Consider the following 16574-nt stretch of genomic DNA (forward strand, 5'->3'; position numbering starts at 1 on the left):
ATAGCGCTCGAGGCGGAGAACACAAGGTTCGCATCCTGATGGTACAAGAACGGGAGGAGAGGTTACCAGAGTTTGCTACAATATTCTGGATCACATTCTAAATCCCTCAGAAAGGTCTCATGGAGTCAGGGCTTGTGATTCTGTTGATGGTGATCATTCCGTCGGATGAGGATGTTTAGCCTGACGACCACCTTGCTGTTACTTGATGGCAGGCTACGCACCGGTACCATGTTTCGCCCTCTCCCCTCTTATCAACATCAAACAACACATACATGATAGCATTGTGCATACACATATTAAAGTCACCTACAATCAACAGATATATGTGACACACAGCTCCCACACTTAGATAGGAGCCATACTGCGTGGGCGAAAGGATAGCGTTTCCAACTTGATGGGTGAAGCCACAGGTTGGGGTCTTCCACTCATCCATGGCCTACAATAACGAGTCAGTCAATTGCTATGAGGATGTTTGACACAGCTATAAAGACACTGTAACACTGGCTGTTTTAGTCAACGAATAATTTTATTTCATGTCGCATTCTACAAAATTTGAAAAAGATATAAGAACAATATTTACATAACATATTCTGTATGTAAAGAACATTAACACGTTGGCTGAAAAAATGTACAGCAAAATCTGTATCTATAGACATTGTTTGCAATGGAACTCGATAATCAATTCAGCCCAGCGAAACAACCCGTGTCGTGCGTAATTCTCTGTAGTAGTTGCACCTCTCTGTAGGTGTAGTATTCTACCAGTATGAAAAACTGCAGGGAGCAGCATACTTTTTTCATTTCCAAGTGAAAGAAAGACAAGTGCAGCAACACCTTCACCATCTGGATGACTAGGGACATAGTCAGATCTCTGTCGCAAGTAGGACTGGCAGCGCACTGCAGCTGCCCTCAGGTGGCCCTCGACACCAGCGGGCCCCGCTAGACGTGGTGGTGGTCGAGCAGCTCGTGGTGCTTGTCGTGGTGGAGGGGCTCGGTGCGGCGCACGACCGCGTTGAAGCCGGAGTGCTTGTCGGCGGTGTAGTCGACGGTGCGGATGGCGCCGTCCGGCTCCACGAGCGTGTAGTGGCCATGCACCTTGTCCCCGTCGCGCTCCTCGTGCGCCGACTTGATGTCGCCCGTGTGCAGGTCGTTCACGCCGTACTTGTACGAGTACTTGGGGTACGCCTGCGGGCAGAAAGAGCACTCGGTACAATGACGAATCGTGTGGTAGGCAGAAACTCCGCTAATATGGATAGCAAATGGTTCAAATGGCTCTGAACACTATTTGACTTAACTTCTGAAGTCATCAGTCCCCTAGAACTTAGAACTACTTAAACCTAACTAGCCTAAGGACATCACACACATCCCTGCCCGAGGCAGGATTCGAACCTGCGAGCGTAGCAGAAGTGCGGTTCCAGACTGTAGCGCCTAGAACCGCTCGGCCACTCCGGCCGGCAATATGGATAACAAATCAGTCCACCAGCACCAGTCGCTATAAGCTCACAGGACAGGATGACACAAAAAAACGGGAACTTTTGAATTACATAGTGGCAGCTACGTACAGTTGGCAGTACTGCAGAGCAGGGACCTTGAGGTGTAAACAGTGTCGCCATTTAGTAATCATGGATCAATGGAATGGCCAACAGCGTGCGTTTGCAATAAAAAAATTTCTTGAAAGCAGAGATAGTCCGGAAAGTGGGCAACACTCAGTAATGGGGTATGCATGCCCTGTCCGGGGATACGCAGCGAAGCAGCACCTGGACAAACTCCAGAGACTGCAGAACCGCGCCCTCAGGAGGGCACTGCATCTATCCCTCGGATTCCCCGCCGATGATCTGCGCTGCTGAAATTCCACCCCTGAAAGAGCGTTTCCAAGATATGGCAAGGGCTTTCTATGAAAGCTCTTCCAGATCAGGAAACGTCCTCATCCACTCCCTAGGTCGGTATGAGATGTCCTGCGATAAGCACAAACGCCCAATGACGATCTTCGACTACTAAGTCGAAGAGAAAATCCCTATATCCAATCCCTAATGCTCCTCCGTCCCCCATAATACTAATCATCTCGCCAACCTCAGGCAAGTACTAGACATACACAGAACATTCATCACATACCTAGGCACCCCAAAACTACAGAAATAACCGTACACACAAGTACACAGTGGAGTAAAAGCCGTAAGGCTACAAACTGCCCCACACACTTCCCCAAAGAGGGGGAAGTATTAGATAAGAGTAAGTGAGGGCATCACTCATTTCACAAGAGTTCCCGTGTGCAGGTCATTTGAACGTCACACGCGGCACACTTCTCTGGCGTTCGAGGTGGGGTGCTCGGGGCTCGCCTTATTGGATTTCGTATCTTCGCTCGCGTGCTGTGGAAGTATGCTGTTTCAAGGCAACGGCACTTAGATGATTTTTAAAAACACATCGTTCACTGTACGATGTTAAACGTCATATAATGACATGTCGGCAATTAAAGCTTTCACGAGATTTAAGTCACAGCATATAGTCTAAAATACTGGTATCTCCAGGTCATCGTGATGTAGTAGTTAAAGTCGTGCACTAATGAAAATATTACAGTGAAAACTAGCAGGTTTGCGTCCAGCTGTTTTTTTTCACGTTCACTTTTCTGAAAGATTCTATGAGTCTCTTATTAATTTAATGTTATATTCATATAAGAGTGCTCTCTCTCAGGTTTGAGTTGTCATTGTGAATAATTACCAAGTTAAGCATGAAACACATAAGTGCGAGTAAATGTTAAAAACAAGTTGATCATCTGCTAAAATAAACTACTACTCAGAATAGAAAGCGTACAAAAGAGTGGCACATTTGCACTAGAATTAAAAGGCAATTTAGTGTCATATATAAAGCACAAAATATAATTCACGAGCTAGTTTTTCTAGCATACTTCTGTGCCAAACAAATATGTCTTCAAATCAAGTCCATCTTTAATCATGAACACGACGTATTTTCTCATTTCATTGCAACAAATTACATCAATACCGACGCGTTTTCTAGAGATCCTTATTGCGATGGTGTTTTCAAACAGCATTTATTCATAGAACATGCGTTGCATGATCTATCCCTATAAATCGAGTGCTGGAATCTATCCACCCTCTTTAATTACAGACCAGTCTTCAGAGTTTTTGAGAATGAAGTTTTTGCTGTTAAGGCGCCTTAATAAACAATATTGAAAACATACAGTGCGTTGAATCGATTCAGCAAGTCGCCTCACGTTCGGAGATGATGAGGGCGAATTAGGAAAAATAGTAAAATTTTTTCAATAAGTTTCGAAATTAATTCTTGAAAACACTTTAATTTCTCCCTTACACACAACATAGTCTACATGAATGCGTAACTTAACTCGTTTATAAACGACTTAACTTTGAGGTTAACGTATTAGCTGACCACGATATTTTTGCACCTGGGAGTCATGGCGCTACGGTCAGCTTATCCCTAGTTTTTATCGTGAGATAAGACACGCTGAAACACTTGATAGTACATGCACAACTGTCTTTCAATAATTCACGATGCTACGCATTTTCCTCAGCCACCACTGTACTTGTTTACCGTAGTAACGTCACCACGTGTTTCTTATAACAGCCAAGACAGGCCAATTGCAATATCATCGTGATGCGGATTGCAGTCAGGAGGTGTGATTTAGGTCTGGTTCCACCTTTTCGTATGAATAGTAAGAAAGTTTTACACAATCTTTGTCTATATATTACAGTCAGGCTGCATCTTTTGGTGTGGAGTGCCTTCACTCGAAATACTGGAATCTGGCTATAAACGTTATTCAAGATCGTGTTACAATATTTTACTGTTGTTTAGACAATACACAGGATGCCACAGGAGGAATGATCAATATTCAGCGATATGACAGGAACACTCATTCGACGTAAATAACTTCATATGGACATATACCTTATTCTGAATGGTTTCCGAGATAGCGCATATTTAATATACATTTGTTTTTGGGCTAGTGGCGTCTTCGTTTCTGTCTTGCACACCCAACCTTTTTGTTATTTTGTTCTAACGCAACCTACCTCATTGCTTTCAAATTATTTGCTCGGAATGTCTTTCTGCCATTAAACTATACCGTTGAAGGCACAGTCGTCAGCATTGTGTTGTGAGTGAAGTAGTACGAGGGACTGAGAGTCTATCAAACGCCGGTTGACAGTTTTGATTCCATTTTTATAAATTTCCAGAAGGCTTTCGCCATCGTTCCTCACAAGCGCTTTCTAATCAGATAGCGTGCTATGGTGTGTCGCCTCAGTTACATAGACAGAAATGATCATTATGGTAAAATAAGATAAATCTGAGGTCGAACAGAAAGATCTAAGTGCTCGTTTTTCCCTCGCACTGTTCGAAAATGGAACGATAGAGGATGGTTCGATGAACCCTCTGGCCAGCACTAAATTGTGAAGTGCAGAGTAATCATGTAAATGTAGATGACGATGCAGAACTGTGTTTCTACACTTGCTGGTTAAAATACCGCAGGTCAACACTAATGAAGAATATGCAGACATGGTGTATGTTTACGGCTGTGATATGGAAGTGCTCCTGCTGTTGTGGAAGAATACCGTCAGCGCTTTCCGAGATGTACTGGGGTTTTCAGCAGACTGTGGGAAACAGGTATTTTTCCTACCTCCCAGTTTAGGGAGACCAAGAGATGAAGACACTAAGCAGATTCAGAAGGATGTAGGTCGCGGTAGGTACTGGGAGATGAAGAAGCTTGCACGGAATAGAGTAGCATGGAGAGCTGCATCAAACCAGTCTCAGGACTGAAGACCACAACAACAACAACAGTTCTCTTCAGAGCGTATAGTTCAACAATCTGTGCAGGAACAGCGTAGTCCTACTACCAGGAAACGGCGCTTTTATGAAATCAGTGTCCCACAGTGTGTCAAGAATACGTATTTTTCAATTGTTGCTGTGTACAACGCATGCAGCGATGTTTATTAACTGTTGTGTACATGTGTAAACCTGACAATATAATGAATAACACAGAAAACAAATAACAATGTACGTTAAAAATGTTCTATCTCGGAAATCATTTGAGTTAGGGCACACGTCTATATGAAGCTATTTGCTTCAAATGATCGTTCCTGACATATCCCTGAATATTGCCAGTTTCTGCTGGGACACCCTGTATTTTCCCATTGCCAGTAGTAATCTAGGATAGCTTTTATTTTATCTGATGTCACAGCTGTAATCCGTTATGAATGATTTTAAGACTCGTGAACGTGATCTGAAGATCGAAACCAGAATTATTCATGAGTCACTCGAGATGGCTGAAATTTGGCGGTTTTCAAATACGAGCTGTGGGTCGCCAGCTGGATAAAATGAATGGTAATAATTTCACTTGCGCTATTTATGGAACCCTTATTTCTGTCCGTTAAGATGAAGAAGTGGACAGACACATACATTACAAAATCCTGTCGCACAGTTCTTAGTTTGTGGAAAGCACATAAATGTGGACTGTTCAGATAGTATAGTGAAAATGAATGAATGATTGAGTGAATGAATAGATACTTCAGTTGTGTGTGAAATATGTGGTGCTTATAAGGTACAAAGTGGTACATGGATTGAAGAAAGACTAGCGTTTAACACCCCATCGACGACAAGGCCCGGTCTAAGGCTCTGCAATCATGGACTGTGCGGCTGGTGCCGGCGGAGATACGAGTTCTCCCTCGGGCATGGGTGTGTGTGTTTGTCCTTAGGATAATTTAGGTTAAGTAGTGTGTAAGCTTAGGGACTGATGACCTTAGCAGTTAAGTCCCATACACTTGAAGATTTTTTGAACGACAAGGCCATTGGGTTCGAAGCACAAGCCAGGATTGCTGTAGATGGGAAAGAAAACCGAAAAGTTCCGTTTGAAATGGCAGTGACTTAGGTATGATATGGAAAACATAAATCTGGATTCCCGGATGGGGATGTGAATCGCCTTTCGCCCGAATATAAATCCAGAATCTTACCACTACAACAACTCGTCAGTAATCCATTTGTGGCTAAGTTAATTATAGTTAGATTATTTCGATTTCTATGAAACGTATAGTGTCTGTCCTCCATTGTTTCTGCTCTACGTCAGCTCAATTGGAATCACATGTCGTTCAAGTTGTTGTACTCACGTAGTAGTCGTACTCCTGGTGATGACTTTGGTGTCCCTCTTGCTGGAGATTCTCGAGTCCGCCGTAGCCGATTTCCTCGCCACTGTAGCCGCCGTCGTGTCCCGGGAATGGGGCTCCAGACGTCATCGAATAGCTTCCAAACAGGCACAATGCAGCGAGAATCAGCCACGTCATCTGTCGGCAAACATATCTTGTTACGTTCCCTTCGGTACACAATTTTATCATACAATGCGATTTTTCATTATATTTATTCTGGGCTGGTATTAATTATCGCAGTCACCATTGGATGTAGACACAAAGGAAGTGTCTTCTGCTTACCGGGTAGATGCGCCGACCTTTACGCTATCTAGTCACAGTGGTCACCGCAACAGCATGGATTTCCCTACTACTATCCCTGCTCATTACCCTCATTACCCGCGGCATCTCGCTTATTCCTGTAAGAGCTCGAGCTTGGTGTACATCTGCACTGAAGCGATCATTGTACACCATATATACACCATTGGATGTGCTGCGATATTCTTCAGTCCGGAACCGCGCTGCTGCTACTGTCGCAGGCTCGAATCCTGCCTCTGGCCTGGATGTGTGTGCTGTCCTTAGGTTGGTTAACTTTAAGTAGTTCTAAGTGTAGGGGACTGATGACCTCAGATGTTAAGTACCATAGTGCTTAGAGCCATTTGAACCATTTGTTGCGATATTGCCGTAAGCTACTCTATTGCTTGTCTTCGTCGCACAACATTAAATATCTAAACGTCCAATTCTCCTGGCCAGATGTTATCCGCTCACATCTGAAGAACCATGTGTGAAGAAAAATCAGTCATGTAGTTCCAGTCGACAGTGGCAGAACTAGTGAGTTGTCATTCCCGTGACATCACATACCTACGACGCAATACTACCCACTATGCTATATTTCCTGATGTAGAACACATTAACCTCTGTTTTTTACTCCATATGAAAATAAAACGCCAATCGCAGAAGGTAATACGAACTTATTGGATTGTGGAGTAATACCTACTCCACTGCCCCATGGGAGGCTTTCGAACACACAACTTCAGAAGGAACTATATTTTTTTTCTGATGTACAGTATCCACCACTATTTTCTGATGTAAATTTATGTAATTTTAGCTATTTAGTTGCTGACAGAAAAAGTTACTACAGTAAAGATAGTATCAAATTGCTGACGCGAGTCCGTCACCTAGCGCTTATTTTTAGCGATGCGAGAGTTTCTCTCTGGTCTGGATGTTCAAATGAGCAGGACTTAAAATTCGCCTTTTCCCGTAATAACACGTATTATATAAATGTGCCGAACTACCAGTTCAGGGATCACATCTTTCATGTACTATGACATATTTACCAAATGACAAATTGCGTAACGTAAAAAAGAGGCTGTCTTGAGTACTTACTTGCAGTAAGACTTTGTTCACTCATTGTTAATCATAAAATATTTGTGTTTCTTTCCTTGATAGAAATAATATTTTCAGTGACGTCTTGCAATAATATGGTCCCAAGCTACGGCGTGAGAGTAAGTAAACCGTGCACGCATATTTCGCAGAACAGAATTCCTGCGAAACACGGTTCAAGTATATGTTCTCTTAATAATTGTGAGCGTTTGAACTTGTTAGCTTGCTTTAACTGCTTCTTTTTCTTCTTTCTCCAAAACATCTTCATGAACGTGCTGTGTTGTTTCTCACGTTCCTTTGTATATGGTTTTACAGCATTTTCTTTCTTTCTCTGCGAATGTCTGTTTTGCACTTAGAATTCCAAGGCTTTGCGTTTCGCATGGTATCTTACATGGCATTCATTTCTCGTAAGTCCCGCTTAACTTCTTCTAACCAAGTACTATTTTACCTTTTGTGAATTTAATATTTTTATATATTTTATTATTATTTATTACTGTAATATTATTATACCTCTGCTTTACACATTCACGGAACACTACCAAAGACTATAGCCAACTATTGTCCACTTCTGTACTTTATGATACATTTGCATCTACTGAAGGTTAGCCGAAAATCACTGCATCATTCTACTCTTTAGTTATTTGCAAAAGTAAACATATGTAACTACATGTGCTGACATAATCTTATCTGTGAAAAATCTTTATACTACAGCTGAACTTCTACTTCCATCATCATAACAAACCTATTCGGTACCACAACAGATTTTTGACGTAAATTGTAAAAAACGAGCCGGCCGCGGTGGTCTAGCGGTTCAGGCGCTCAGTCCGGAACCGCGCGACTGCTACGGTCGCAGGTTCGAATCCTGCCTCGGGCATGGATGTGTGTGATGTCCTTAGGTTAGTTAGGTTCAAGTAGTTCTAAGTTCTAGGGGACTGATGACCACAGCTGTTAAGTCCCATAGTGCTCAGAGCCATTTGAACCATTTTTTTGTAAAAAACGGTTCATGCAGTTTTGCTACTGCCGTAAAACGGACAAATAGGTTTGCAACACGAAAATACTAACTATAGAAAGAGCATTAATAGTGAGATGAAATGTTCCTTTGTGCCTGAAAATTTGGTGCAAATTGATTCCAAACAGCTACTATTGTGTCATTTAATCTTCTTAAGGAGTAATTAGTTTCGACAGTTCATGTCCCATAGTTATATGTCACAGGAATTTTCAGTCTAAAGCTTAAAGGGCATATCTGTACAGAACTAAGTACAGCATGTGAAAATCAGAGTGCCAATTCATGAGAAACGGTAAACGTGATGTACGTCAGCGTAGCAAAGTAGTGGACAGACGCGTTCTCCAGTCAGAAGTTGACCATTACGAAGACGATGCTACTCTATGAGAATGTAAATTAAATGTTTAACATTACAGTCATCTGTACTTCGTTACCATCAAGAAGAGCCGTAGAAGCATGTTTGAAATCCTAGTCCATCCGTCAAGATGTAAGATTCCTATGAATTATGTAATTCAACTGTGGTGAATATTGGAGAGCCTCATTCAGATAGCGATTACCTATTTATCCTAGGCTTCTGCTTCATATTTAGTCAAAGCGTTGTAGACTAGGCTCTAAATTCTAACTTCTTCACGTTTCATGGACGGGAGAAAGAAAGTGTAAGTCCTGACGACGATGAGATCGTTGAATATGGAGCGCAAGCTCGTATTAGAAAATAATGGGAAGGAAATCGGGCGTGTCCTCTTCAAACTAAACATTCCGAGATTTTCAAAAAAATGTTCAGATGTGTGTGGAATCTTATGGGACTTAACTGCTAAGGTCATCAGTCCCTAAGCTTACACACTACTTAACCTAAATTATCCTAAGAACAAACACTCACACCCATGCTCGAGGGAGGACTCGAATCTCCACCGGGAGCAGCCGCGCAGTCCATGACTACAGCGCGTTAGACCGAGATTTTCCTTCGTCGTTTTATGAAGACTACGCAAAACATAAATCAGAACGAGTGGGTGGAAATTTGAATTACTCTTGTCCTAGTCTAGCCAGTGTTCTACTGAATGCATCACTTTACTCGTTACTCCATCACACATATAATCACTACAGAGTGCCAAAGAGTCTCTGTATGAATGAGTATACGCCGAAAACGCGACTGATTAGAGAACAATTTTCATTTGTAATTAATACAATTTCGACGTACATTTAGCACTGTGTATAACTCATATCCATTTGTCATGATAATATCGTGCCGTATGTCTGACATAATGAATGTGGAATCCAAATAAGATGGTGAAACACTGGTTTAGGTCACCAAATGGTTATAAGTCTTATACAGAAGACTCAGCAGTAGCAGACCAACGAAATTTCAGATATTTTTACGTGAGAAGATTAGTTTAAAGGAAATAAAGACTGGAAAGGAAACGGTGCTGCACATAGAACGCTTTGATATACACTTACATAAGTCTCTGGATCTGTGTTGTGGCATCATATATTTAAAAGTATGTTCCTGATACTCCTACATGAGATGTTTGTAATTTTCGAGGACGACTTTAAAACAGTTAGAGTTATGCTTACACCACTCTCTTCCACCATTAAATATGAACACCAACAAGCCGCATTGAACGACTGACACACGGCAGTCCGACTCCTTTACAAAGACAAATCTACGAATCAATGGCTCCTTAATACTAAGAGTAGACAAGTCTGCATACCTTGGAACGTGTCTCTGTTCAGACTGGAGGTCAATACGGAAATAAAATGTCACCCGTAACGCATTTATTAAAATTACGAAAATTCTCACACTTTCGGACTTACACCTAAAGCTTAGAGTTCGCTTTAGATTTGTATGATGCCGTACTTTTATACGATTCTGAAAGATGGACACTAAATATGACAACAGCGAGGAAGATCGAGGGCTTCAGATATGGATTTACGGGAAAATGCTTAAAATACCTAGGACACCAGGAGCAACTTACACCGAATTATTGCGAAGAATATACAAACAACGTTTAAAACAACAAAAGCAATATATCTACGGCCTATCTTTTGGAAAACCGATTACGTGTGTCTACATTAGGTAAAAGGAGGGAAGGTTGAGGAAAGAGGAGAAAAAGACGAAGAAAAATAACTTGGTTCTATAACACAAAGTAGTGGCCAGGATTATCAATCGCAGATCAACTAATACTCGTACATGCTGTCGTTCGTAGAATAAAGATGCATTGTGTTGTCGGCATCCATTAACGGGTAAGCAAAAGATGAAGAAGAAGAAAGGACTCATCAGCGACAGGCAGTTGACAACGAACAGCAAAGTTGGCTATATGAGTAAATTACTGTTAGAGATATAGCAAAATGTAAACTTTCACGGTCGGAATTTTCAGAATTAATAAAATATTCCGGGCTATTATGCCGTGGTCGAAGGGATTTCACTTTAGAACCCGACGTTTCGTCCCTGTCTGAAGAGGACATTTTCAAGGGGGATCGTAGCTTAGTTGAACGTCCGACTCACACTCTGGCTCGCTACTGCCAGGGTGTGAATCGGACGTTCAACTAAGCTACGATTCCACTTGAAAATGTCCTCCGCAGATGGGGATGAAACGTCGGGTTCTAAACTGAAATCCCTTAGATCACGACATAACAGCCCGGAATATTTTATTAATTATGAATTAGAGAAATACAGTCTGGCGGAAGGGAACGGAACTACCCTTATTCTCCCTCGCTCGTTGGCTTAGAGCTTAAGTGACAGAATTAGCATACGAAAGCCAGCAGTTCGATCCCTGGACACTCCTAGAATATTTATCAGTCACCTATCACTTCTTTCACCTCTGTAAATGTAACTGTTACACATTCCGAGCTGTTCTGAATCCACGATAAATTTTAGATCTCTGTACCAACAACCGGTTCAGTTTCAAAGGTCGGAAGAAGGCAAGAATCTACCACCTCAAATAGCACCACGCCCTTATACTGGACACTGGACTCGCATTTGGGAGGACGACGGTTCAATCCCGCGCCCGGCCATCCTGATTTAGGTTTTCCGTGATTTCCCTAAATCGCTCGAGGCAAATGCCTGGATGGTTCCTTTGAAAGGACACGGCCAACTTCCTTCCCCGTGCTTCCCTAAAGCGATGAGACCGATGACCTCGCAGTTTGGTCTCTTCCCCCAAAACAGCCCAATCCAACCTTATACTGGCCGGCGTGAATGTTGTTTATAGGAAGTTTCTAGCACCCGCCTGAACGAGTATCGTATTAATTCTAAATCTCCGCCTCCAACTGCACACAAATAGTGGGAAACGAAAAAAAAAAAAAAAAAAAAAACGAAGAGAGGTTAACAAGTACTGCAACTGCAGACTTAACCACTTGCTTCAGTTTAGAGACGTGCGACAGGAACAACATCTCGCTTTAGAAGAAATGTAACAATAAATTAGCGTACAGCCTCTGTATCTGACGCCGCTTATATGAGATAACTGGTTTTAATACTATTGATGTAAGAAGGTTTAATCATAGTTATTTGTATAGAAATGAGACATGGCGCAGAACTGTTTGCTAATCACCAGAGAGTGCACCAACACGCTGCATTAAATATAAAACTTCTTTGTGCCTTGTGGAGCTACAGTATGTGACAATACCGATGACGTCAACATTGGCGGCCTCACTGGTGGTACTCTAGACGATCACACAATGACTACAACAGAGCGAGGTGGCGCAGTGGTTAGCACATTGGACTCGCATTCGGGAGGACGACGGTTCAATCCCGTCTCCAGCCATCCTGATTTAGGTTTTCCGTGATCTCCCTAAATCGTATCAGGCAAATGCCGGGATGGTTCCTTTGAAAGGGCACGGCCGATTTCCTTCCCCATCCTACCCTAACCCGAGCTTGCGCTCTGTCTCTAATGACCTCGTTGTCGATGGGACGTTAAACACCAACCACCACCACCACAATGACTACAGATTTCACTTGTTCGTCACCTTTATCATAATCACAACACGACACTGCACGAGCACTTATAAGTGGTCCACATTAAAATAAGTTGCCAAATGAATGTATATATGTACCTGGGAGGATAACTGTGAATTTTATACCTACTTATGGTATATTCTGGCATACGGGACAGTATTTTGCCAAAGACAGAAACCTGTGTAGAGTAGATTATTCTTAGTGCTCCATTCTCTACTTATCTTCAGTACATCAACAGCTCCGACTATTTTAACCGGACTCTACCTCCACACAATGCAGTGCTGATCACCAGATAGAAGCGTGCTTGATACTTCTGAATAGGCCGAAGGAAGACATTTCCACTTGTATTTTACCCGTGGCAGCCATACGAGCATTGACGCAAGAGATCACTATAGAGTAAAGGATTTACTATTAATTATCTTGAAAGTCAGGATGAAATGTGGGCTCTAACCGTAGGAATAATGCTAAGAGAGAAGAAGAAGGGAAACAGCAGACTGTATGTATTTACAACTTCTGCCACCGACACAAGAAACTAGCAGCTCATTATAATTAATGTCGTGTTTGGCATCACAGATTCTCATGACAATAAGTTAATAGAAGTGTGGTCTATCTACATGAAACACGGAGGGTAAAAGAGCGTAATAGTACGCTGGCTGATAAGAATGCAGAGAGTAATTTCATGCTGTTGGCAATACTGTTCGAACGTAATGTTCTAGTGTGTCTACAACGAGAGTAGGAGAAGCCGTGATGTGAAAGTCCTTCTCATTTCGTTTGGAAGCCACAAAGTAAAATAAACTTTTCTATTCTATGCAAGTTTTTGAACCAAAAACCAAAATTCTTTTGAATTAATTGTTGAAACATAGTATTTTTAGTTGATTATCAGGATAAAATACACTTACATTGCAACAAAATAATACGTCGGATCTCTTTCTCTGAATCTTGCTGGCATCGATGTGCGATTGTCTAAAAACTACCCAGGAGGCCAAGCGTATGCAACTGCGAAACATCCTAATGGTGTTCCAGCAGAATCTGATGGGCGGGCGAATAAACTGAATCTGAATCTTCCGACCAAAGACAAATTGATGAATCGAATACAGTCGAGTCTTTCGTAAAAGAAGAGTTCGAATACCGCTAGACCTATTGTACTAGTTTACACAACTGTTTCTCCTTCCTCGCATCAATGTGAAAAAGGGAAAGTTCAAAAGAGCAGAAGACCTATCAGAAAGTCACAAACTGTATACCCTTCTCATTAAAAAAATTTTGAGAAGAAAAGATAAAAAACGGGGCTGCAGGACGCAAAATTGGAAACCTCAGCAGAAGGAACTCTAAAAGGCGAAATCAGATAATAAAAGCATTAGCAAGGGGAAAGAAGAAAAGGAAGTGTGAAGAATCTGATGCAAGTTGACAATGTTGATCGAACACTTTGCTGAAGATAGGCAGGAAACATCAGAAATGAAGATGAAGAGAACGAATTTAACAGTCGCTCAGGAGTGGGAACTCACTGTATGATTGGGTACGGTGCAGCATTTATGCAAGGAGTCGTGGCATGAAGAATGCTTCGCTTATGACGGCAGCGACCCACTTTTATCTGGCAGACACTAGTGCGTATTCCAACAACGTTGTTATACATGAACATAAAACGTGTTAGATAGTAAATTGCACCGAACATAGTCAATCGCGCGGCCCCTCCCGCTGTTAAAATACGAACACACACACAAAAAAATGTCTTACAGTTGCCGAGTGTGTAAGGCAAGGGACAGATGACCTCAGCAGTTTGGTCCCTTAGGAATTCATACTTATTTGAACATTTGAACACCGTCAGTCTGGTTTTAGGCGTCTTGTCACTGGTGTAGACAAATAGTGGGCTGGTCCGCAGTTTCCGCCTCAGAAAATACCGTACACAACTATTAAAATACGACCACACAAAGCAAAGATTATACACTTGCAGACAGGTGGCGCACACGAAATCCCCCGTAAAACCCTCTTTATAAAATCCACATTAGACGAGTGACTTTGTTGTCTCAGTTGAGTGCTCGAGACAAGTCAGCCTACTGCAGCGCCCCTGGTGTGTCATTTCTGTGCTGAGTCTCGTTTGTGTGGTAAGGTCACCCTCGTCAGTCTCAAAATTTCTTGCGTTTTGAGAGCTCTCTGCTGTGCGGTTTAGCAACTGAACGGTGAGGGTCGTGTTATGAGGGTCTATCTCTTTTAAGGAAAGACTGAAATATAGTAGAAAAAGGTAGGTATAAGCAATGATAATAGAGTTCAGTAATGACCAAATCGAAATTCATAGTGGAAGTTCTTGTTAAAGGCCGTGTCGTAAATTCTCTACACTCCTGAGGAGTGAAAGAATAGGGTAAGTGTCGTCCAAAATTTGAGAATAAATACATTTCTTTGCTCGATAAAATATATAGTTGGGAACACAGCAAACAGTATTTAGAACGCAGTAAATGACACGTTCTTACATTATCCTTAGTCTATTGTTTTCTTGATAACTGCCGAATATTTACTTTTCTCTTCAAATAATTTCGAATTTTCGGCTGACACGCGTTGTCATTTAAGCAGGTTCATGTATCTGCATTCTTACTTGTGCATAGTGAGGGCTTTTTCCTTTTAAAACGAATATACCTCTTTACTTTCAGATTTTTCGTTATTCTTGTAGACCATTAGTAGGATTAATACGAAGACGTCGTAGAATCTTTTGAATGTTTCACAAAAACAAAAGAAACAACACAATAAAGATTGAGAATAAACGAAAGCACAGAATCATTTGTCTAGGGTGTCCCACCAGGAACTGTCAAACTGGCAACATTCAGGGATATGACAGGAACGATCATTCGAAGCAAGAAAGATTAGTAAACATGGGCTCTAAAATGCATACCTGAAGAGCTATGAGTATTTCTTCACCTTAGATAACGTGAAAGAAATGTCTTCTACTGCAAGTTCTTTGCTTTCTGTGTTTTCAGAGGTGGTAGTACGACGTCCCAAAAAAAAAAAAAAAAAAAAAAAAAAAAAAAAAAAGTCCAGGAAACGTGGGCTCTACAGCGCATACCTTAAGAGCTTCCAGTATTTGTTCGTCTTTGCTACTGTCGAACACATCTCTTCTACTAACAAATGCTTATAGCTCTTGAAGTGTACGCTTTGGAGACCATGGTTACCAGAATTTTTGTGCCTCAAATGATCGTTCCTGTCATATCCCTGAATACTGACCATTACTCGTGGGTCCCTGTATAATAGGAGTGAGCTCGGCCAGAATAGGTTAACTGCAGATGTCAACATAAGCTCCCACAAGCAGTTGTCTACCCTTGGACAGTGTGCAGCATAGATGTAAATAAAAACTTCACACTCCGCGACAGTCCATGGATCACCGTCCTCACAGACACATACGCGACGGGGTTGGCTTAGGATTTACACGTGGGCGCGAGAGGTGCACAGACTTCGAGTAGTCGATTTTGACCAGAAGGTCGTTCATCTAAAACAGGCTTAAGGTAACTGACGACTGCGGTCGGCAAAAGGGCATTTGGCTACATAAATTTGCCAAATATTGACGATGGCGGATCCCGTAGTAAATGGGCTGACGTTAAGAAGAAGAGGTCTAAAGGGTTTTGAGCACGATCGGAATGCTCTGAATTTAGAGCAAGCGAACACTTTGAAAGCTAAGAACTACACATTTTTCTCGCAGCCTTGTTACCTACGATGACTAGCAGATCGTCTGCGACTCACCTTGAAAGTAGTGTGCTGGTGCTGTGTTCCCGGGACCCCTGTGAAGCTCTGTCTGCGGTAAAATGTGTGTCTTTGGGTGGCGTGCGTCCCTATATAGCGGCGGCAGACGCCAGCCTCCGGGAGAGTGCGCCGGAGAAAGCGGCGGCTTCCTTCCTGTGCGGTAGTGAGCAGCGGCCAGGCACAGCCGCCGGTACGGAACGCGCCTGGCACGCACCGCAATCTGTACGCTCCGACGGGGACCCCGCGTTCCTTCCTGCGCCGGACACAGATAAGAGCTGCGCTGCGGGTCGCCTGGGTCGCACGCTTTTCCTCACCTCGAGACCCGACAGTACAGCAGGGGGTTTGCTGTTCTTTCTTCTCTACGCGCGGTCAAGGGTAGGGTGAG

The 16574-nt window shown here is 42.4% G+C and overlaps 1 protein-coding gene across 1 annotated transcript; it reads right to left on the bottom strand.

The window, feature by feature from the left end:
• Positions 1-631: 631 nt before the first annotated feature.
• On the bottom strand, positions 632-16294 carry LOC124545302 (cuticle protein 19-like). The gene is made up of 3 exons (XM_047124198.1): positions 16190-16294; positions 6123-6296; positions 632-1182 (listed from the first exon to the last, which is right to left on the bottom strand). The coding sequence occupies exons 2-3, from the start codon at positions 6294-6296 to the stop codon at positions 937-939; spliced, it is 420 nt and encodes a 139-aa protein (XP_046980154.1). The 5' UTR covers positions 16190-16294; the 3' UTR covers positions 632-936.
• Between the last annotated feature and the right edge of the window lie 280 nt (positions 16295-16574).

This window comes from Schistocerca americana, chromosome 8 (genome assembly GCF_021461395.2).
Source record: "Schistocerca americana isolate TAMUIC-IGC-003095 chromosome 8, iqSchAmer2.1, whole genome shotgun sequence".
NCBI classification, from domain to species: Eukaryota; Metazoa; Arthropoda; class Insecta; order Orthoptera; family Acrididae; genus Schistocerca; species Schistocerca americana.

Coding starts and splice junctions, on each gene's coding strand:
- LOC124545302 (XM_047124198.1), bottom strand. CDS start 6,296: ATGACGTGGCTGATTCTCGCTGCATTGTGCCTGTTTGGAAGCTATTCG. Junction 1,183..6,122: donor ACCAGGAGTACGACTACTAC/GTGAGTACAACA, acceptor TTCTGCCCGCAG/GCGTACCCCAAGTACTCGTA.